This window comes from Triplophysa rosa, linkage group LG22, assembly GCF_024868665.1.
Source record: "Triplophysa rosa linkage group LG22, Trosa_1v2, whole genome shotgun sequence".
Lineage (NCBI taxonomy): Eukaryota > Metazoa > Chordata > Actinopteri > Cypriniformes > Nemacheilidae > Triplophysa > Triplophysa rosa.
Window position 1 is genome coordinate 6,473,216 of NC_079911.1, and position 22,935 is coordinate 6,496,150.

Here is a 22,935-nt window from a genome sequence, read left to right on the forward strand (position 1 = left end):
ATGAACAAACTTCTCTCGCCTTGGTTTTACTCTCTTACGATCTGTTCGTCTGTATCTACAGACAGTACAATGTGGACTACAAGTTGGACACCTATCTGAAAATCGCCCGTCTGTACTTGGAGGATGATGACCCGGTTCAGGCTGAGGCCTACATCAACCGAGCTTCTTTACTTCAGAACGAATCCACCAATGAACAGCTGCAGATTCACTACAAGGTGCACCGTAAATTAAACTGATGTTTTATCATGAACGATGGCATCTGGTGGAAATAGTCTCTACCAATGTTATTATACAGCGTTTTTATATAGCGTTTTTTATTGCATCCTATAGGTGTGCTATGCCAGAGTACTAGACTACCGGAGGAAGTTCATTGAGGCTGCTCAGCGCTACAATGAGCTTTCCTACAAATCCATTGTCCATGAGACTGAACGTTTGGAAGCTTTGAAGCATGCTCTTCATTGCACTATACTGGCCTCTGCAGGTAAGATCGGCATACTACCTTACTAACATTAGGCTAAACTAATTACAGCCTAATTTAAATGTATATTTCAAAGCGATCACTTGATCTAAGATGGAATTAACACATCTTGTTGCTTCAAAGGTCAGCAGCGTTCGCGTATGTTGGCCACGCTGTTCAAGGACGAACGCTGTCAGCAACTTTCCGCCTATGGCATTCTGGAGAAGATGTACCTGGATCGAATCATTCGAGGAAATCAACTGCAGGAGTTTGCCGCCATGCTGATGCCACATCAGAAAGCCACCACAGCAGATGGTGTTGACTTACTATTAGATGCTATTTTTATGTATTTAGGATTTGAGTAATTTGCGCCACATAAACATTTTAGCTCCTAAGAATTGACATACTATACTATATAAGTATAGTAAAAACGCTAACATGTGCCGTTGTAACACGTTACATGTATTACTGTAGTAATGGTATAATTACACTTTAACGTGGGCACCTTAAAATAAAGTGTAACCTAAATTTCTTATTTCTTAAAAAAAAAATGGATGAAGTGTACAATAATATTAGTAGCCTAATAAAAAGATGTTTTATTTTACATGAGTGGGTTACCTCACTAAGGTTGGCATGTTAAGATGACAACCACATTAACCCACTAACTTCGTTTAGATTTTTTAAAGTTCATATGCAAACTAAATTAATTATGCCGAGTAGCACGTTTTTTTGCCGCATTTTTGTGTATAATATTTTACATTTTTTCATTTACTTAAGTATTTTTACTCTCAAGTACATATTAAAATATCTGTACTTTATGAGAGTGTTTTTACTTTGGAAAAATCTTACTTCACTACATTATAAAGCAAATATCATACTTTTTACTCCACTACATTTCATAAATAACTGTTGTTTATTTACCTTTTAAAACTTAAGTACAAGCTCAAATCGAGTACTTTTACTTCTTATCTTTTACTTAAGTAGTTTTACTTTTTACTATTAAAAGATTTTTAAAGTACTTAAATTCTGTATTAAATGTAAAAAAAAAACGTAAACAATTTATTTATGAAGTGTAGTGGAGTAAAAGTATGACATATGCTTTGTAATATGGCAAAGTAATATTTTCCAATGTAAAAACAGCATCATAAAGTGCATATACTTGAAAAATGTACTTGAGTAAAACTGTCCACCTCTTAATTTTTTGCTCTGTCTTTTTTGTCTGAATTTTTTGGGGGACCCCTTAGAACCCTCTGGGGGCCCCCTGGCCAGTTTGAAAACCCCTGACATAAACAACAAATTACTTATTGCACCTAATTTAAAAGTGTGACATTTTCCTTTGTAGGTTCAAGCATCCTAGACCGAGCAGTCATTGAGCACAACCTGCTTTCTGCTAGCAAACTATACAACAACATCACTTTTGAAGAGCTAGGAGCACTATTAGAAATTCCACCTGCAAAGGTACATCCATGCATGGCTTACGATTTATTTGATAAAACAAACATTGTGGTGACGACGGTTCTAATGCTGCCACAAATCTCTTTACAGGCAGAAAAGATCGCCTCACAAATGATCACAGAGGGTCGCATGAACGGCTTCATTGACCAGATAGACAGCATTGTCCATTTTGAAAGTAAGTTTGGTTATTGGATGAATTTAGTAGCAATCTTTTTAACTTTATAATCATAAGAAACTGAAGTCAAATAAAACAGACTCGGAAAGTTCTGCAAACTGTATTATTTTCATCAGCGCGAGAGCCATTGCCCACCTGGGACAAGCAGATTCAGTCGCTGTGCTTCCAGGTGAATAACCTGCTGGAGAAGATCAGTCAGGCAGCACCAGAGTGGACGGCACAAGCTATCGAGGCCCAGATGACACAATAAAGTCCCTTTATCCCCTTCTAGCTACATCCGTCGGCACACCCTATAGGCAAAATTAACAGCACCATGAAAAGACTATTGAACTTGAGCTCATTCATTAAGTTTAACCTCTCCCATGATTCTGTATTAAGTTGGTTGTGAGGCATTTCTGACATTTGCAAAGACAGTCTGAGGCTTAATAAACTGTGACCATGTTTTCATGTTTATTTTCTGTCAGTTTTGAGCGCAAAACAGTCAAACTGTGAGAAAAAGGGTATATATACTTTCATATACTGTCCTAAAAACTACCATGTTTGGGAAATCTGTTTGCAAGTCCATTTGGTGCCGGTTGCAAGAATCACACACTTTTTAAACAATTTTCCTTACTTTATTGATTTTCTCCACATGAACAGATTGTCAAAAAAATCATTGAAAATAAATTTGCGAGTGAAAGGAAGTTATACAATGCTGCATCCGTCGTACAGTGTGAGGTAAACGGCATTCCACAGAAAAATAAAAGGAGGAAAACATAGTAATTAAAACTAAATAGCAACATAAAGCTAACATTAACTCATGTTAAAGGGATACTTTAATTTATATAAACTTCATTTATTCACCTTCATGTCTTTCAAAACCTCTATATGACTTCCCTGTGGAACACAAAGGAGGATTTGTATCCAAACAGTGGAAGTCAATGGGGTTCAATGTTGTTTGGTTACCAGCGTTCTTCGAAATATCTTCTCTTGTGTTCTGCAGAAGAAAGAAAGTCATTCAAGTTTGAAATGACCTGAGGGGAAGAAAATGATGACAGAATTTTCATTTTTGGGTGATCTGTCCCTTTAAGATTTCACATCTCTGGCACTCGTAATATCTGTTCTCGCTGGCTACACAGCCAACTTTATAGAAATGAACATGTGATGTGATAAAAAAAGTTTTATGATGCCTACAGACCGAGTACAGTAATTAAAGACATTACAAAAGGGCTCGATGAGCACGATTTCTTGTTTAAACAGGATGTTGTGGTGGGTCACCCTGTAAGATTTCTTCAGAATTCTCCGTTACGCTTCCTTATGTCAATATCTCTCTTCAGCTGACAGGCTGCACAAGACAGGCAGAAATAGTTTACAAGAAAGTTTTCACACATGGATCCCTGGAAACAAAACCAAACAACCAACAAATTACTTTATTTGCGTTCCATGCTCAACATGATCAATTGGTTGAACGATATATTGACATCATACTAACCGGGATGTTGTATCTTGTTCTGTAAACACTTCGGATTGGCATCCCCAAACCGCACACCCAACATTCGTTCATGTCACTAGCAATAGTACAGCCCAAACAAGGGAGGCAGAATGTGCCACAACAACCTAATACAACATTTAGATTGATGTTATAGATCAGATAACGAATTAAAGGGACACTTCACAAATACAAAAATATCTTCATATACTCAACCTCATTCTAAACCTGCACTCTTAAAAAAAGGGTGCTTCAAAAGGTGCTTCGATGCAAGAACATTTTGGTTCCGTGAAGAACCTTTAACATCTGATGAACCTTTCTGTTTAAGTTTTTTCTTCTGCAGAACACAAAAGAAGATATTTTCAAGGACGTTGGTAACCAAACAACACTGAACCCCATTGACTTCCATTGTATGGACACAAAACCACTGAGACATTTCTCAAAATATCTTCTTTTGTGTTGCACAGAAGAAATAGTAATATACAGCTGACATGAGGGTGAATAAATGATGAGCTTATGTTTATTTTTGGCTAAACTATCCGTTTAACAATGTAGTTGTGAAATATTATAAATTGGAACAACTTACATATGCTTACATCATCACAACAGCCGAATAATCCGGTCTGAAAGTCTTTAGGCTTATATGCTTTAGGTTGAGATGTCACCTCCATAGAAGAAATCAAATGTTTGTTCCACAAAAAAAGTTAAGAGACATATTCAAAGTTGAGTTAATATGAACCCTAAACAGAGATTTATATAAAGTTTACACAAAAGGAATAAAAAAACATTAGGAACTTTACCTTTTGCGAAGTTGGATCCTCGCTTCAGGATACTACACAAAGGGACGTCTTTTATATTGGAAAAGTCACATGTTCAGGCACTCCCTTCACTCTCTCCATCCATGACAATACTGTCATCATTAAGTATGCAGATGACACGGCATCATCAAGGGTGGAGACGTGTTTGGGGAGCTGATATTCTTGCAAAGAGGAGAATGACCTTATCAAAAGGAACTAATCATGGACTTCAGGAAGAAATCCTTCCATCCTCTCATCCTCAGGAAAGTGGAGAGAGCTTGACAGTCCACATATTCATAACACTTGATATACCATGCCAAATTTTCATATAATCAGCATTTCTAGATGCATTGTGCTCATTCCAGTCCAGTGTCTGTTGAATTTCAACAAGACCAAACCTCTGAGTGACAGAAAGTCATCCAACAGCAATGTGAAAAATCAAGGCTATCACATATTTTTTTTACTTTTCCTAAATACATGTAGGGATATTACTGCTGTATTGCTTAAAAGTATATAAACTTGTTTTCTTTGCAGTATTAAAAAGCATATGTTTTGTTATTTTGACCTGTTTCTCCAGTTTTTGCAAATAAGTGCAAGAAGCAATACTTTTATTTGAAATTTGGGAGAAATGTTGTTAGTAGTTCACACAAAACAAAAATGTTCATTTGACCTAAACACATACCAATAAATAGTAAATTCAGAAAAACCTGAAAATTATTTTGAAACGGCCCCTTAAATTTTGTGTGGTTGTTAAGTTTAATTTGTGGCTGAAATAAATAACATGTTACTCAAATACTGACATGTTGAGAAACGTTTTTATTTAAACCCACGAAAATGCAGATCCTGTTGTAAATAATAGTGAGGAAAAAAACACTGTTGTTGCATCATTGCCCGGATTTTAAAGCAAATACATCATCCAGGCCATTCTTTACTCAGGCATAAACGCTTGTACAGCAAAACCTGAGACAATACGGACCAGACAGTATCAAACAATGCAGGTTTCTAGAATAGTTTCTTTGCAACCACAGTCAGAATGATACCAAATGGAATAAGATACATCTGTATATGTTTACTTCACCTCTGTAACACCACAATATTTATTATCTCTGTCTAGATACTTGCTGCTGCTGCTTACATTTATGTTAAAAAGCTATAGTCATACTTTTTATATCATAGTTAATCAATCCACTTATCTCAGGACATAGTGTGCTATATACCTATATAAACAATAATCTTATAGTCTTATGCACTTATGCTGTTTGTTTTAAATTGACAGATAAAACTTAAATCCAATTCAAATTGTAAGTAGAAGGTAACAGTTTGTCAAAATATATATTGTCCATTCGAGCTCAAAGTCTCATAATGCTTGTAACAAATGGTTGTAAATGACCACAAAGTTCGATTACTTTAGTTTGTTATCAGTTTACCTAGCACACCTTAAGTGATGACTTAAACAGCCACACCACCTATTCTTGTCAAACTGTTATGATTACACAATGGAAAATAAATCTGTTATTATGGGTAAACAAATGCATTGAATTGAAGTTAACGATTTGGTTGCCAAAATGTTGTGATTTGCCATGGTGCTCTATGTACATATTAAACAGTTTTTTGTTGTCACTCAGAAAACATAACTATTTTGCGATTAATGTGAAGTTATAGTTCAACAATACAGTTTATTGAGAATAAGAGGACTCTAAATGGGCATGTCAAATATATGACCACACACATACACTATACTATTATAGTATAATAATAATAATAATTACACCAATAATAATAATAATAATAATACACAATATTGTGTTATTTTTATCATTATTATTATTATTATCAGCTTGATTTTGTTCCACCTACGATATTCCTCTTAGTTCATAATTAAAAAATTCAATAAGTCAAATGTACAACATCTGCAATTAATTTAAAATGACCCAAAATTTGTCACTGCTGGCACTTTGAGTTAACTTAAATTGTGAAGCCAGCAATTAAAAGAATATTCTAAATTAAAATGACAAGTAACCAAGAATTCTTTAGCTTTAAGTTGAGATTTCATCTTTATTGTGCTTCTCTTTGACTGTTTACATGTTAACAAAGTGTTCACACAGGCCACAAATCTGATATACTAATATTAGAAAATTTGCCGTATAGTTACATTACATTTAGAATTTACATTTAATGGTGTTTGTTAGCTTTTGGTCAAAAGACAGCAACAAGTTCATGATAACCTGCATTTTTATAAAGATTGATTACATTTCATATAATTTACACATTTAACTTTCTTTGATCTTTGGTTCATAAACCGGATAGTCTTGATTCGGCTGTGCTTTGTTGAGTAATATCCACCGTGTTGCCCTTAAACGCATCTGTCCTGTAAGAAGTGCTTTCTTCAGAATTCTCCGTTACGCTTCCTTATTTTAATATCTCTCTTTAACTGACAGCTCGCGCAACAGGCGCAGAAGTAATTGACAACATAGTCGTTACACATGGATCCCTGGAAACCAAACCAAACCCAGATCAAACAACAAAATAGAAAGGCAAACCGACTAGGTATAGATAAATATAAACAAGTGAAAGATATTTTGACTACACCATACCGGGATGTTGTATCTTTCTCTGTAAACACTTCGGATTGGCATTCCCAAACCACACGCACAACATTCATTCATGTCACTAGCAATGGAGCAGCCCAAACAAGGGAGGCAGAATGTGCCACAACAACCTAATACAACATTTTAGATAGATGTTAAAGTCAATCACTTTATCATTATCATACAATTTAGAGATCGTATTACATTTATCATTCATTTTCAGTGCCATTGAAATTACTTACATACGCCCATATCATCACAGCAGCTTAATAAACTGGTCTGAAAGTCTTTTTGTGCGTATGCTTTGGGTTGAGTTGTCACCTCCATTTTCTAATCTAGAACATCAAAAACATTCACGCTATATCATTCTGAAACACTTTTTGTATTTGTTTTTTTCTTTAGTTTTCCAAACTCAATTGACATCATACTTTTAAACTAAATATTTTCTTGTAAGGTTAACTTGGCAAAAAGTAAGTAATGTTTAAATGTAGCTATACCTTTCTTTTACCTACCTTTGTTGATTTAGGAAACTCCCTTTGCTGTGAAACATCCACAGATGTCCATTATATACGGTTTGAAAAGTCACGAGTTTAGGCATATATATGGCTTACTACACATATGGCAATAAACAGTTTTATTGTCAAAATATCTGCTGCCCATCCTGTGGGTTCAAAGTCCTGTAACGTTACATGTAACTACTGGTTATAAACCACCACAAATGGCCATTTCCAGAAATCTTAGATTAGTTTGCCATTCACGTCTTCAAGTGATGACAAATATGGAACAAAACATAACACATCATTATACATCAATGAACTTATCTGTCATTTATTTATTTCTTACATTTTTTTTGAAGCAACGGCCCCCAAGACTATTATGACATATTGGATGATGGATTTGGTTTGACTGGTAATTTGAGGCCCAGTTGATTTATTGCTGTGAGTTAAATACAATAAAACACTGTTGCTATACTGTTGTGAATATAACGCTTACAATTTTAAAGATTTTAAACATTCAGAGTAGCCTACTAAGCAATAAACAACCAATAAAAATGTCTGAAATGATTAATGTAAAAAATGATTTAATCCACATTTTTCAGAAACGTAATCTTTGTATGTATGTATGCTTATGGAAAATGCTAGTGTTTAATGTTAATAACATTTAAAAAAAAAGCATATATTTGTTTTGAGGGCACATCAATCATTATTTTTTCATCATTGTTTCCAGTACACACATAATTCTTGTTTAACAAAATGTTTTTAAAAGATGCTTTCAAGTTGAATTTTTAATTATTATTTCTTAAATCATTAACATCATGATGTTTTCTTAGGGTTTTAACTTTTGACAACCTGAACTAACCTTGGCATGTAAATAAATGTATTAGCTTGACAAATAAATAAAAAATTCTTTAAAGAAAAAAACAACTATCAAAGAGAAGAACAAAAAACAAACAAACAAAAATGTTTTCATTAAATTGTGTATTGTCTTGAATTGTATGTTTAATACATAATTAATCGTTTAATAGATCTTGATAAAAAAGGAAAATAAAAAAATGAATGTCACTTGATTTAAATGCTTTTTAATTTAATGTATGTATGTAATGCTTATCGAAAAGACACACGAAATTCACATGTGCAAAAAACACATGTGATCACATGTGAAATGTGTGCTTTTGGAACATTTTGGTGTGAATTCCATGTGAATTCCCACGTGAAACCCATGGGATAACATATGCGACATGTTTCCACATGTGATCACATGTTCTTCACGTCACCACGTTGCACATGTCATCCCATGGGTTTTTACATGTTATCCCATGGGTTTCACGTGGGAATTCACATGGAATTCACACCAAAATGTTCCAAAAACACACATTTCACATGTGATCACACGTGTTTTTTGCACATGTTAAACACATGTTGTATACATGTGATCACATGCGAAAAACATGTAAAAAACATGTGAAATTCATGTGTCTTTTCTGAACTTTACATACAACTTTAACCACCAAACTGAGAGGGTTATCAAGACTTCCTAAGATATTCAAGTAGTTGAGCAAGAAAGTTTAGGAAGAACAAAGACCATCCGCTGCAACTCCCAATTTATGTTTAGTAATTTAGTAAGTGTTTTGTCATCTGTGTACATGAGTCACCCCTTTCTCACAAAGGCTAAGTGGTTGGACATGTTGGTCTTGTGCAACCATACCGGCCCTACCCTAATAGTCAGACAGCAACTGAAGCAATAAAAGCATATACCATCTAAATGTATCTTAACATTTATCACCTGGTGTTCCTACTTTTTTAATTACATTTGGATATATGCAGAAGAGTTAAGCTATTCATAGAAATTAACGAATTAAAAAACAGGATATTAGGCTGGTCATGTAATTTCAAGGACAACGTGACTGAGTCTTTACCTTTAAAGTCTCAGTGAAATAAAAAATGACAATTCTTATTTTTTCATGAAATATTGCAGCGTTTATGGTTAATAGCTTATCAACGTGGGTCATTTTCTTTTTAAGATTCATGTACCCTCATAATCTTCAGTTAAAATCTGAAAATGCACTTCCGCCCTGAAATGACTTTCCATCTCAAATGACGTAAATTAGATGGCTTGGGCGGAGCATCCGTTAACTCCTCCCCTTCAACTGCCAGTCTTCTGCCAGCTTCATTTCAACATCAATGCAACAGCTGTTTCTACATATCCAATCAATTCGCAGTGAAAAGTGCAAGCCACACCCACCAATTTTCTCCTTTGAAATTCCTTTTCACTGGGAAATGTGTGGGCTCTCACTAAATCCTTGGTGTTTCGAGTCAGACGTCATCACGCAACCGTGTTTTTTGGCAATTTTAACAATCACAGGTAGTTTAGATGGTTAGAGTAAGGTTAGGGTTAGGGTGTGGGAAGTAAAAACGATCGCAACTTCCGGTTCACGGGGACTTTAACTCAAACGAGTGTAATTAGTTCAAATAAACTTTTATCATATCGTCAAGGTTCAATATGGCAAAAAATATGTTTCCTAACAATAATACACTTGACAATGTGTGATATTGCTGATATGCAGTGTTGGGTGTAACTAGTTATTTACTAGGGTGTAACTAGTAATTAGTTACTGTAATTTAATTACTTTCCCCTTGAAAAGTAAAGTAAGGGATTACTCTTATTTTTTCTGTAATTTAATTACCATTACTTTTGATGTAATTAAACTAAATACTTTGTGTAATATATGTGCGTGTAATAGTGGAATTGACATCAAAATTCAGAGTCTAACTTTAAAATCTGTGCTTTAATGTATAATTCTCACATTTGTAATACTTTGGTCAGTTAATAATACTACTTTATGTAGTTTATATTATTTATTTTAATGAATTAAAAGAGCCGTTTCATTTCTATCCTTGAATCACTTAACTAATCAAGGTTGATATAGGATATAGAAAGTAATTAATAATAAGTAACTAAATACTTTTTGGAGAGAGTAATTTGTACAGTAATCTAATTACACTATTGAATATGTAATTAGTAACTAGTAAGAGTAACTAGTAATTTTTTGAGAGTAACTTACCCAACACTGCTGATATGTCTATTAGGGCTGTGTATTGGCAAGTGCCTCCCGATACGATACATATCAGGATAGATGGGTCACGATACAATATATTGCTATGTTTTTCGATACAATACAATTTGCGATATATTGCAATACTTTAAATAGAAAATGTAAAAAGTAGAGCTAGAAATACAACATGCTGTGCACCACCGGGGGTTTTCTGTAAGGATAAGTGTAAAAACATCCCTTACCTCTGCAGAGTGGCCATGATGTGCGATGCATGGACCTTTAGATCAGAGGTTTGGGTTCTCAAACTGTGGATTGCGCCCCTCAAGTGGGTAGCACAGGGGAATAAGGTGGCTCACGCAAGTCACTTGGCTGTTGTGGTGCATTACAGTTAAAACAATGAACATGGGCAGTATAAAACCTCTCGTTCATCCGTGCTGTAAATGTGCTGGTGTCACATCCGTGAAAGCACAATAAATGTCATTGTTACTTTTCTTAATAAACTTTTTGTCTAATGCACTGCAGTAGCCAAGTGACTTGTGTCATGACTTGCGAAGCCTACAAACAGCATTATTTTATATAACTCATTACTCCATGACTTATTTTGAAAACCAAAGCACACCCACACACATGTATATGACATGATTTAAAAAAATTATCGATAGTAGAGGTATCACTACCGATACACTATCGAAAAAAAAAAATATTGCGATAGTTACATGTATCGATGCATATTTTTGCATAGCCCTAATGTCTATGGAGAAACCTTTTTAAAAAGTCCTGATGGAAGATTACTGTAGTTTTTTAACCTAACAAAACCCCACAATTTTATTTTTTTATACTTTTAGACGACCCTTATTGCGTCTTAAAACAGATTGTAAATTCTAAACTAAACATCCAGTTAACGTAAACATTCAGCTTCATACAAAAGCGAAACAAAATCGACGGAAACAGCTGACGGACTCATCCATTCTCAAAGGGGGTGGGAAAAGTGACATGAAGCGTTAGCTTCGCTCCGACATAAAACAAAAATCTCTAATACCACTTTATAATAATAGTACCACAAATGTCGTCCCGCTATAGGTAATTTAGTTTGTAAAATAATCAGCAAAAACTAGCAAAAGCATGATGTCTCTTTCACACTGATGTGTCAACAAATGGTTCAGTCTGAGGATGGCCGCTGCTGTGGGTGTAAATAAACAGGCGGCCGCTGCATCGATGGAGCCGTGCGTTAGACATGGCCGCGGTACCACCGCTAATGCGGTAAAGGTATGATGCCTTTGTCATGATTATCATCTAAACTAGCGGGTTGGTTTGTTAAAAATATCAGAAGGATGTTTTGTTGGTTTGCACTGGTGGGTTCCAGCAGCCGATGCAGCGGGGCGCTAGCACGCTAATGATAGCGGTATTCAAAACTAGCATTGCGCTCTCTGTATTAACACACTGACACAATAAGTCATTGTATATTAATAAGTGTACCGTTTTGAGAGCAGTGAAACTGAAGGGGATAACTGAGCTGATAAGCTAACGGTAACTGATAAAAGGGTTGTGTTCAGTTCCCTACCTAGGCATCATGTCAAAAAATGCTGTTTTGGTAGGTATCGTTTTTCTTTCCTGGGACACAAAATGTATTTTATGTAAAAATAAGCCAACGAGAAGAGGTTAAATCACCTTTGATTTACATTGCTTTCATCTATATATATTTTTTATTATAAGAAGAATGTGTGTTGATGTGGACCCATGACTAGTAGGGATGTAACGATTCATTCAGCTCACGATGCTGATCTCACGATGCGATTTATTCACGATTTATTTTTACAAAATGAGTTGAAACAAATTAGAAATGAACAACTTCCCTTGCATTATTTCTTAAATGCTTCACGTTTCTTTGTATAATAAAATTATGTTTTATTTCAAATATCAAAACTAAACTGCAATTTTATAACACATTAATAATAGAAAAAGTCTCTTTAATATAAACAAACTTATACTCTCTGTGCTTTTCTTGGATTTTTTTGCATTTAAGAAATATCAGCATGTCCACGTTTAGGTTTGCAGTGAACATGGCGGCCCCTGCTGTTCAAAAAATGTATTGCGATTCAGTTCACACTTCAACCGATTTGAATCCTCACACATTATAATCGATTTTCAACCGGCTCACGGTGAATCGTTACGCGATGCTACGGAGCCCGTCTGGTCACCCGTCGGAGAAAAAAAAACAAGACCCGCAAATCTGTGGCCACAGTTTACAAAACTAACTGTACAGTGTTCATGTGTGTTTCAGCTATGATGCACACCTTGGCTTTTAGATTAATGATATTTATTCAAATAAACCGTCAAATCATATATTCCTACTGTATGGGCTCATACACAAAATATACCATTATTTAAAGCTCAATAGGATTTATTGGGAATGAAACACAGCTACAAAACCAATTGCACCAAATTGGGTGACCAGACGGGCTTATTACGATGCCCTACCAGTTAAGCTACAGTAACATTTTAAAATGCATACGTGTCAATGTCATTGTACTTACTAAAAAAGGAAATAACTTGCAACACAGTGATTTATTTACATGTATTTGTGTTATTTATAAGGTGTTGGAGTGCGGCGTCTGTGAAGATGTGTTTTCACTGCAAGGTGATAAAGTTCCGCGGCTGCTGCTGTGCGGACACACCGTGTGTCATGACTGCTTGACCCGCCTGCCGCTTCATGGCCGGGCGGTGCGCTGTCCGTTTGACAGACAGGTCACTGAGCTGGGTGAGTTCGACACTACCTTTCTCTTCTTTATTATGATACGAGTAATATTTTCAAATTTGATTAATCTCTATAGTTCTTTTCGCGATTTGCGTTGCTGCACAGCAGCTTTACAGAAAGTACATTCTTAGAATAATAGAGAAAAGACAGAAACAAGGAAAATGATATAAAACAGGATGAATATAAAATGGTGTGATTTTATTGTTTAACAGTATATGACAGTATTATTACTATTTGTCAATTGTTAAAAAATATTTGTATTAACCACATTAATAATTAAAACGCACAATAATTTATAAAGTAACTTAATTTATGAAAATAAAGAAAATGTTATGTTTTTGCAAATGAACTCTACACACACACACACACACACACACGCACAGGCTTTGGTTGACTATCCCCGTGGGGACAGTCCATAGGCGTAATGTTTTTATACTGTACAAACTGTATATTCTATCCCCTAACCCTATCCCTAAACCTAAAGATCATAGAACACTTTTTGCATTTTTAGATTTGTAAAAAATATTGTTCTGTACAATTTATTAGCTTTTTTGCCCCTGGGGACCTCAATTTTGGTCCCCACGGTGACACGAGTCCCCATGTGTTGGTGTGTATTCAGGTTTAGGTCCCCACCGGGATATACAAACATGAACGCACACACACACACACACATAGAAAAAAATGCGTAATTTCATCATAAAAGTAATTCATAAGACACCAATGTCTTCTGAAGTAAAATGCGGGGCTTGTGTGAGAACATATTCATATTTCAATCTTTTAGAAGTATAAACATTGGCTTCCGAGCTGAGTTTCAATGTAAACGTGACGAGGTCAGAGGTATTTTGTACACTTTCAGATGGATGTCTTTGGCCATTGTATCACTTTGAGTGCTTTGGATTGGCTGGTACATCTGAAGCATTTTGGGCCACGTATAAACTAGTTTCACAACACCTGGCCTGCATTCTAGTTGCCTCTCGGTAGCAAATTCATCAAATTTGTCAAACATGCTTAAGCGTTTTTTTGAAGTATATTTGAAAAAAATCAGATTTCACACCAAATTAAACCGATAGCACATCTGCTGTGTTTTTTCACATTTTCTCTACAGGGGACTCGGGAGTTTGGGGCCTGAAGAAGAACTTCGCTCTGCTGGAGTTGCTCGAACGGCTACAAAACGGGGCCACCAATCAGTCTGGCATGTCCGAGGACGCCCTGCGGGACATGGGAGAGGTTAGAGTGCGTTTTCTTTGACCAACATTCAAACTGTATTCAAGCTGCTCTTGTTGGATTTGATGTTGACGTTTTATCTCCATTAGTGCTTAATCCGCTGTGATGAAGATGAGAATCATACGGCCTCCGTGTACTGCACAGTGTGTGCTACGCACCTGTGTGCCGAGTGCTCTCAGCTCACCCACTCCACCCGTACGCTGGCCAAGCACCGCCGCGTGCCCCTGGCAGACAAGCCCCACGAGAAGATGCTCTGCCCGCAGCACCAGGTGCACGCCATCGAGTTTGTGTGTCTGGAGGACGGATGCCAGCCAGGGCCGCTCATGTGCTGCGTGTGTAAAGAGTATGGAAAACATCAAGGGCATAAGGTAGAAAACGTAGTAAACGACGTCTTAAGCATTTACTGGAACATTGATTGATTTTTTTTATGCTTCTATTTAAAGCACACTGTTCTAGAGGCCGAAGCCAATCAGATCCGAGCCTCCATCCTGGACATGGCACACTGCATCCGGACGTTCACGGAGGAAGTATCGGAGTACTCCAGGAAGCTGGTGGGCATTGTGCAGCAGATCGAAGGAGGAGAGCAGATCGTGGAAGACAGCATGGGCATGGCCCACACCGAACACGTACGAGCACAATTTCGTTTGTGTGTCAGGAATCGCGTAATGCGTTTGTCTCCTTGTTTCCATCAAGCAAGCTTTTTCCGGGTGTCCACTCAGGTTCCAGGAACAGCGGAGAGTGCGAGATCTTGCGTTCGTGCCTACTTTGCCGATCTGCATGAGACGCTGTGCCGTCAAGAGGAAATGGCCCTGAGTGTTGTGGACGCCCACGTTCGAGAGAGGTTAATCTGGCTTCGACAACAGCAGGAGGACATGACCATTTTACTGTCGCAGGTGTCCACCGCCTGTCTGCACTGTGAGAAAACACTACAACAGGTAAACGCAGAAATGTTCTCAGTTATTTTAGGTTGCGTTGATGTGTCAGTTGTCTTTGATTTATACTGACCGCTAGAGGCATGGATGTTTCATCATGAAAAAACAAGCTCGCTCGCTGATGTCAGTACAGAAATACCTTATTGCAGTCAAGCAATAATTAAAGGGGTCATATGGCGCAAACACTTTTTTTTAAGACACGTTTTTCTGTGTCTTTGATGTGTTATAAGTTGCCCATGCATGTATTAGAAGCGTAAAATTGCGAAAATTAACAAAAGATGCATTCTATCTAAAAGCGAACGCTCACCCAGACCTGCCTGAAATGCCTCGTGTAACCACACCCCCACAAATCCACATCAGTTCATGGTATGATTTGACTAAGATTGCCCAAATGTATACGCAAGTCAGTACCTGTCAGTACAATTGCTTTGGAACCTGATGTTCCAAATATGGTAAGAGGCGTTACATTTCCATCACACGCAGTATTCGACCAATCACTACGCACTGGTTCAGAGCAATGAGCTTTTATAAAAATCAGCGCGTTTCAGAGAGGCGGGGCAAAGAGGAGATACAAACATGCACGGTATGTGGAAAATACTGCGTTTTTGAACTTTAAATCGTGTATACACATTGCATTACATCTAAAACAAACGATAATATTCATTTTACTCGTCATATGACTCCTTTAAGCAAATATGAGTGTTAAGTATAGGGCTGTTCAACGATTAATTGCTTTCAAAATAATAGTTTGTGTTTACATAATATATGTCGGTGCACTGTGCTTATTCATTTTGTATTTATAAACACATACACGTACACATACATGTATATATATTTAGGAAATATTTGCATGTGTAAATTCATCTTTGTTAATACTTTTTTTTAAAAACTCTTAGATTTTTATATTTTTCTTAAATATATCCACAAGTTTCCTACGCCCCACGCTTTGCGCGAAAGATGGGAGAAACTTACGGTTCAATGTAAACAAATGCATTTCTGCCGTATTTCAAGTCATTCGTTTATAGCAGAATGTGAACGTACGTACACAGTGACAGCACTTATAAACTACATCAGCATTCTGTCCACTACTTTATAGAGGAATGGGATGAGGATTTTTTTAATACTTGACGGCGGATATTTAGCAACTTTATTGATTCAGTTATTGTGACTGTAAACCTATGAGCAATTTGAAAATTATGGAGGTGTTTTAATATCTTTACATGATGTAAACGAACACATCGGTTAAATACAGTAAAGAATCCTTCTAAATCCAGTTTACTGTCTCGGGTTTTTATTTAAGACCATATACAGTGTGTTGATGATTACATGAATCTATTTGAACTCCATTTTAAAACTGCGAACACTTTTTAAATGAGCACGTTCAGTCTAAGTGATGTTTAATGTTCGTTATCTATTTGCTTGAGATAAGCGGTCCACATTTTGAAATTCGTCTTTTAAAAACTGTGCAGTCCCTCACAGGAGTTGTTGAAATTAGCATTACTTAATATATTTTTAACGAACGAATATGAATTTACTAAGAACAACCGCTCCAAACAAGTAATGGTAATAAATGAATTATTGTTAATCATTTAATATTACGTTGATATTTTTATACCTAATGTAAGTAATGTTAACGAATTCTGTGGCTCACCAGTTTTGAAACATTTTAATATGGTGATGTGAGCCGAGCATAAAACGCGATCCGGGCATCCAGTGTGTAAACTTAAAATATTTAAACTAGCTTGCGATCTGAGTGAACAAAGATTTAGGATTTTTCTGTACATTACAAATCATTACAGAAGAAGTGAAGAAGCGTTAAATAAGACGTGACTCTAAGGTCTTCTGTAACGGTAACTTTACCTTGTGGTGACGCAGTTTTATTCTTATGAAAAAAAGGAATATTCGAATAGCATTTTTTATATTCGAATAGTTATTGCAGATCGAATATTAGAATATTTTAATATTCGTGCACATCCCTAGTGTGAATGTCCTACAGTTGCATCAAAAGCAGTGCATCAGTTTAAGTTTGGTTTGTTCTTTTCTTCTTTAGGACGATTGCAGGGTGGTTTTGTCGAAGCTGGAGATCAACAGACTTATAGAGACGCTGCAGAAACAGCAGCAACAGTTTACAGAACTAGCCGATCACATTCAACTGGATGCAGGCATCCCTGTTACTTTCACAAAGGTACTTTAGGTTACTAATTACATTTACATTTATGCATTTGGCAGACGCTTTTATCCAAAGCGACTTGCATTGCATTATCCTATAAATTTGTTTCTAAGTATGTGCAATCCCCTGGGATCGAACCCACGACCTTGCCGTTGTTAGCGCCATGCTCTTACCAAGAAGTAGGAAGCTAAGTAGGAAGGGTCTCTAAATGGTCAGCTAGATTTCTAACAACCTGTAAGGTCAACTTTTTAAAAATTGATTTTAAAAATTGAACATACAGAGTAATGATGATAATATAACAAAAGTACATAAATAAATAAATAAATAATAATGATATTAATAAACACAAATAAAACAATCACAGTTAATCTTATAATTCTTTTAAATTATAATTATAATGTTTAGTATTAGAGATGTTTTTACTGCTTTCCTATTAGAAATCAAACATAAGGAGTCATAAAATAATTTTAAATCAATACAAAAAAAAGTTTTCAACCAAAGAGTTTGTTTGCAAAAACACTTCCAAAAATCAAACTGCAGTTGGGTTGTTTTGATTAAGTAATAATAACTAAAAAAAAAGCTAACACGGCTAACTAACACAATAAAAACATTATAACATAATAAAACATGATCTTTGAAAATAAAACAAAAATCAGTTTTTGCAAATAAACTCTTCATATACAGTATTCTACTAACTATATAGAATACATATGCCGAATTTATACAGAAAATCATACAATACATAAAACCTAAAATGAAAAAATGAGCAGTGGAACATCTTTACCAAACTCCTTTACATTGGCACAGTCAAAAAGTGTGGTATTCTTTCTAGGTTAGAGCTGGAAAATATATATTGTGAAGAGAAATATGTAGGTTATGTTTGGTGGCATTGCTGTGCAATTTAATGTGATAGTTCACCCAAAAATAAAAATTCTGTCATAATTTACTCACCCTCTTGACATTTCAAACCTGTTTGACTTTCTTTCATCCGCAGAACACAAAAGAAGATATTTTGAAGTTGATGTTGTCAACTGGCTCCCATTCACTTGCATTGGTTTTGTTTCCATACAATAGAAGTGAATGGGGTCCAGAGCTGTTCGGTTACCAACTTTCTTCAAATATCCTCTCTTGTGTTCTACAGAAGGAAGAAAGTCATAAAGGTTTGAAATGACAAGAGGGCGAGTAAACGATGACAGAATTTTCATTTTTGGGTGAACTAGCACTTTAAGACCATCACCATGCCAAAATGCTGAAATCAACGTTGCATTTCTAAATTCATGCTCTTTTAAAGCATTGTCATAGTTTATGTGTGCGTTTGATGTTTGAACTGAAGAATCTATCTTTCTTATAGGACAACCGTGTTCACATCGGTCCAAAGATGGAGATCCGGGTGGTGACTCTAGGCTTAGATGGAGCAGGCAAAACTACTATTCTCTTCAAACTGAAGCAAGATGAGTTCATGCAGCCCATACCGACCATAGGTATCCACATAGATATAAAAGCATACTAAGGAAACTGCATAGATAATTTGTTAGTCCTTGTGTGGTGGCAAAACATTGATGCATTAAAAGGACTTTTTGTTTGTTTTAGGTTTTAATGTAGAAACTGTCGAGTACAAAAATCTGAAGTTCACCATTTGGGATGTGGGCGGCAAGCATAAACTCCGGCCGCTGTGGAAACATTACTATCTTAACACACAAGGTACCACAGCAGTCACATGAGTCAAGTCAAATCCTGATTTACATTTCTTCCTTTTTAAATATCACACTTACACGTCTACCTCGGACGCGACCAGTGTGGACAAGATTTAAAATTTATAATGGGTTCTAAAGCGTTTCTAAAGTCTTTTGTTGTGTCGCATCCGGTGTAGACACGGTGTTAAAGGGACAGTTCACCCAAAAACTAATTCTGTCTTCATTTACTCACCCTCGAGTTCTGATCTGTATAAATTTCTTTATTCTGATGAACCCAAAAGAAGATATTTGGAAGAATGCTTGTAACCAAACTGTTCTTGGACCCCATTGACCACCATTGTAGGAAACATTTCTTTATACATTTCTTTGTTCTGTTGAACACAAAAGAAGATATTTTGAAAACTGTAGGAAAGCAAACAGTTCTGGGGCATATAGTAGTCAATGGTGACAGAATTTTCATTTTTGGGTGAACTGTCCCTTTACGATGGAAGGTGAGTTAAAGTGCATTGTGGGATACAGTTCTCGCCACCGTGTGCTCTACACGTGTAATGCACTTTTTGGCAAGTGTTGTTGGTCATCTGTGTATTCCATTTATGGGAAAATTTGTGTACAGTACACACACATCATCAGCGTCTTCTGTTGTCTCGTAGCGGTGGTGTTTGTGATTGACAGCTGTCACAGAGATCGACTGATGGAGTCTCACAGTGAGCTGGCCAAACTGCTGACCGAGAAAGAGCTCAGAGATGCCCTGCTGCTCATCTTCGCCAACAAACAGGTGAGAGAAAGAGATCTGAGATTGATCATCCGTTTGGGAAAGAGAAATGTATAAATACGCTCATATTTACTCCATTCAAAAGGAGTTAATACATATGATTTTACAAGTAAACAATAAGGATACAATTTTGCTTATGGACATTTGGTTTACTTGCTACTAAAGCTCGTTTTGAATGAGACTAGTTTTCCCGGAGGACGTTAGAGAAATTCATGTTTCTTAGATGTAGTTTGTCATTTTATGTCTGTAATTGATGATCATTCTTTGTATTTTTCTTTTCTTTGGCCTCAGCGCCTTCCAGTTTTCCTTGGAATATGCATCAGTGAATGAACTCGCAATTACTGAACCGGTTATTTGGGTGTATCGGCTACACTAGCTGTAATCTTCTGTGATTTGGCTCTCTGTAGGACGTCCCCGGCGCCGTGTCAATTGAGGAGATGACGGAACTGCTGAGCTTACACAAACTGTGCTGCGGCCGCAGCTGGCACATCCAGGGCTGCGACGCCCGCAGCGGCACGGGTCTGCACGAGGGGCTGGACTGGCTCTCGCGTCAGCTGGTGGCCGCTGGGGTTTTGGATGTGGCCTGAGGGACGCTCACCAGACTTAAATGACTTGTGTCCGAGCCTGTCCGTGGCTTTGCACACTGCTCACGTTAACCTACATTATCATGCCATACCATCATTATTGCCGTGTGCGCTTGTAGCTCAATGGTGTGTTCAGAAACACAGACATTGCAAAGAAATATATTCTGGGTTAAATTCGATAAATGTGTCTCATGCCGTCAAATACCACAGAAAATGATTTTTGCTATGTTTAGTGTGTACTAAATAACAAATCGTGAACGTTATGCATTTACAATGGAAGTCTATGGGGCTGCTGATGTTAAGGTTGTCCAGTAGGTGTCCATTGTACATGCCCGACTGTCAACTTGTTAGGTCAAATTCTTTTCTGTTTTAAAGGAAGATGTATTGATATTCCAGGTAGATCGACCTGGAATATTGTATTAACTCCAGTAAACGAATTATCAAAATGTAGATATTTAATATTTGGTCCGTGCTATTATTATTTCCAATTTATTTATTTAGCTCATTTGTTAGTTACTAATAGGGCACATTTTTTGGAGATATATTGGACATAAATTGGAGCTAAACGCTTAAGCAAAATAGACTGAACCCCCTGGGTCATTTTTGTACGGATGCAGTCGGTTTAACGGTTAGATCTGTGAAATGGGTGAACTGTGGTTAGTTACAGTTGTAGGTTAAGAATGAAACTAGGCATTTATCACCAGGTTCAGCAGCGTGAAGTGCCTGTTGATGCTTAGTAAAAAAAAGGTCAGTGGCATCATTCAAGACCTTTCAAGTCATAGGGTGAATCTCATGGCAACCAATAATCCCAAGAAAAATGTCTACAGAATGAAATTATGATCATAAAACCTGTTTAGGACCACTAGGATTTTTGTATTATCATTTTTATGACAGTTAAGCACATTTTACTCCCCACTTTTCGATAACTTAAAGTGATAGTTGACTCAAAAAATGAAAATCCTTTGACTGTTTATTCACCCTCAGGTCATTCCAAACCTGTAAGACTTTCTTGTGCACAAAAGAAGATATTTTGAAGGATGGTGGTAACCAAACAACATCGGACAACATTGACTTCCATTGTGTGGACACCGAGACACAAAATATTTGTGTTTCACAGAAAAAGGTCATGTACAAGTTTTAAATGACATAAGGGTGAATAAATAATGAGAGAATTTACATTTTTGGTTAAACCATCCGTTTAATATTAGGAAATATATTTCACTGTCATTACGTTAATAAGAGAAAAATCCTGTGTTGTGGAAGAAAGCATTTAATTGTTGTGTTAGTCTTTGTTTTACTATTTATGCAGTTTTTTTGAGTAACACAATAAAAGAAACGATTGTATTACATTGATGAGAACCATCGTAAAGCATCAAAATCTGTCTCCAACTTTGTCTAGACACATTACAGGAATGGGAATTTGTGAAAATGTTCTTAACTGTCACAAATGTCGGAATACAAAAATAAAAGGTCTTTTTTTGGTTTTGCCTTTGGGATGACGTGATCCAGACGTGTTTTCCTAAGATTCAACAGCTCTCCATCCTTGATGTCCCCAGCTGTTTCTCATTGCTTCAGTGAATAGTTTCGACTTCAAAACGAGCCTGTAAATACTTATTTAAATGTACCTAGTGGTCTCGAGACTAATGCATGGGTGTAGGTGTATTATCACCACGTTTGGAGAGATGGACGTGTTACTGTTTATTTGTATTTTTAAAGACGATTGTAGTTCTCATTGAGAAGATTCTTGCTCATCTTCGATGTGCATAAACATGAACGTTTCGCTCATCTGTCCACTGCTTACTAATATTCGGGACACCGTACGTCCTCACACAACTTTCATTGTTGAACAACTATTTCTTGGCCTATTATAACAAAAGCAGTTACATTGTGTACATTGTAGATTGGCTGTGTGTAAACGCTTTATTATCTGTATTTGTTTTTAGAAACCTTTAAAAAAAAGGTTTTGTTGGTCTTTCTGTTGGTTTTAGGATTTTTACGCCTAAGCATCAATACGAGAGACCATCTTAAACCAGCATTGTTTTCTTTCAGCACAGTTGGATTAAAACCTTGTTTCTCATTGATATGTAATGTTGACTAACTGTACTTAAGTGAAGCTTTTCTGCTCCCTATCGATGGAGTTCGTGAATAATCTTGTTCTTAATGTGAGTTTTGGAAACCTTTAAAGAAGCACACCCACACATTTGTTATTGATTTGATGATGCCTTTTGTATAACCATTCATAATGTAACTCTATTAAAAACAAAACCGAAAACACTGGCTCTTATTTCAATCACAAACAAAAGAGAGCATT

General features: G+C 36.3%; 3 protein-coding genes across 4 annotated transcripts; 2 read left to right on the forward strand and 1 right to left on the reverse strand.

The window, feature by feature from the left end:
* Positions 1–26: 26 nt before the first annotated feature.
* LOC130546421 (COP9 signalosome complex subunit 4-like) lies at positions 27–2,770 on the forward strand (the record flags this gene model as incomplete). Its single annotated transcript, XM_057321687.1, has 6 exons — positions 27–215; positions 331–481; positions 602–772; positions 1,800–1,915; positions 2,003–2,087; positions 2,204–2,770. Coding segments are annotated over 6 exons (846 nt in total), but the record flags the coding sequence as incomplete, so codon positions are not given.
* Positions 2,771–6,542: 3,772 nt separating this feature from the next.
* Positions 6,543–7,590, reverse strand: LOC130546574 (placenta-specific gene 8 protein-like). Its single transcript, XM_057321923.1, has 3 exons — positions 7,183–7,590; positions 6,947–7,071; positions 6,543–6,843 (listed from the first exon to the last, which is right to left on the reverse strand). Exons 1-3 carry the CDS (start codon positions 7,265–7,267, stop codon positions 6,739–6,741), a joined length of 315 nt encoding a protein of 104 aa, XP_057177906.1. The 5' UTR covers positions 7,268–7,590; the 3' UTR covers positions 6,543–6,738.
* Positions 7,591–11,626: 4,036 nt separating this feature from the next.
* On the forward strand, positions 11,627–22,874 carry trim23 (tripartite motif containing 23). Of its 2 annotated transcripts, XM_057320478.1 has the most exons (11): positions 11,627–11,759; positions 13,089–13,251; positions 14,354–14,475; positions 14,562–14,840; positions 14,916–15,098; positions 15,192–15,407; positions 17,455–17,589; positions 18,926–19,055; positions 19,165–19,275; positions 19,919–20,043; positions 20,448–22,874. In XM_057320478.1, exons 1-11 carry the CDS (start codon positions 11,664–11,666, stop codon positions 20,625–20,627), a joined length of 1,740 nt encoding a protein of 579 aa, XP_057176461.1. In that variant the 5' UTR covers positions 11,627–11,663; the 3' UTR covers positions 20,628–22,874. The 2 variants fall into 2 exon arrangements, with proteins under 2 accessions (XP_057176461.1, XP_057176462.1); XM_057320479.1 differs by lacking the exons at positions 11,627–11,759; positions 13,089–13,251; positions 14,354–14,475 and having other exon boundaries at positions 14,578–14,685; positions 14,757–14,840.
* The last annotated feature ends 61 nt before the right edge of the window (positions 22,875–22,935 follow it).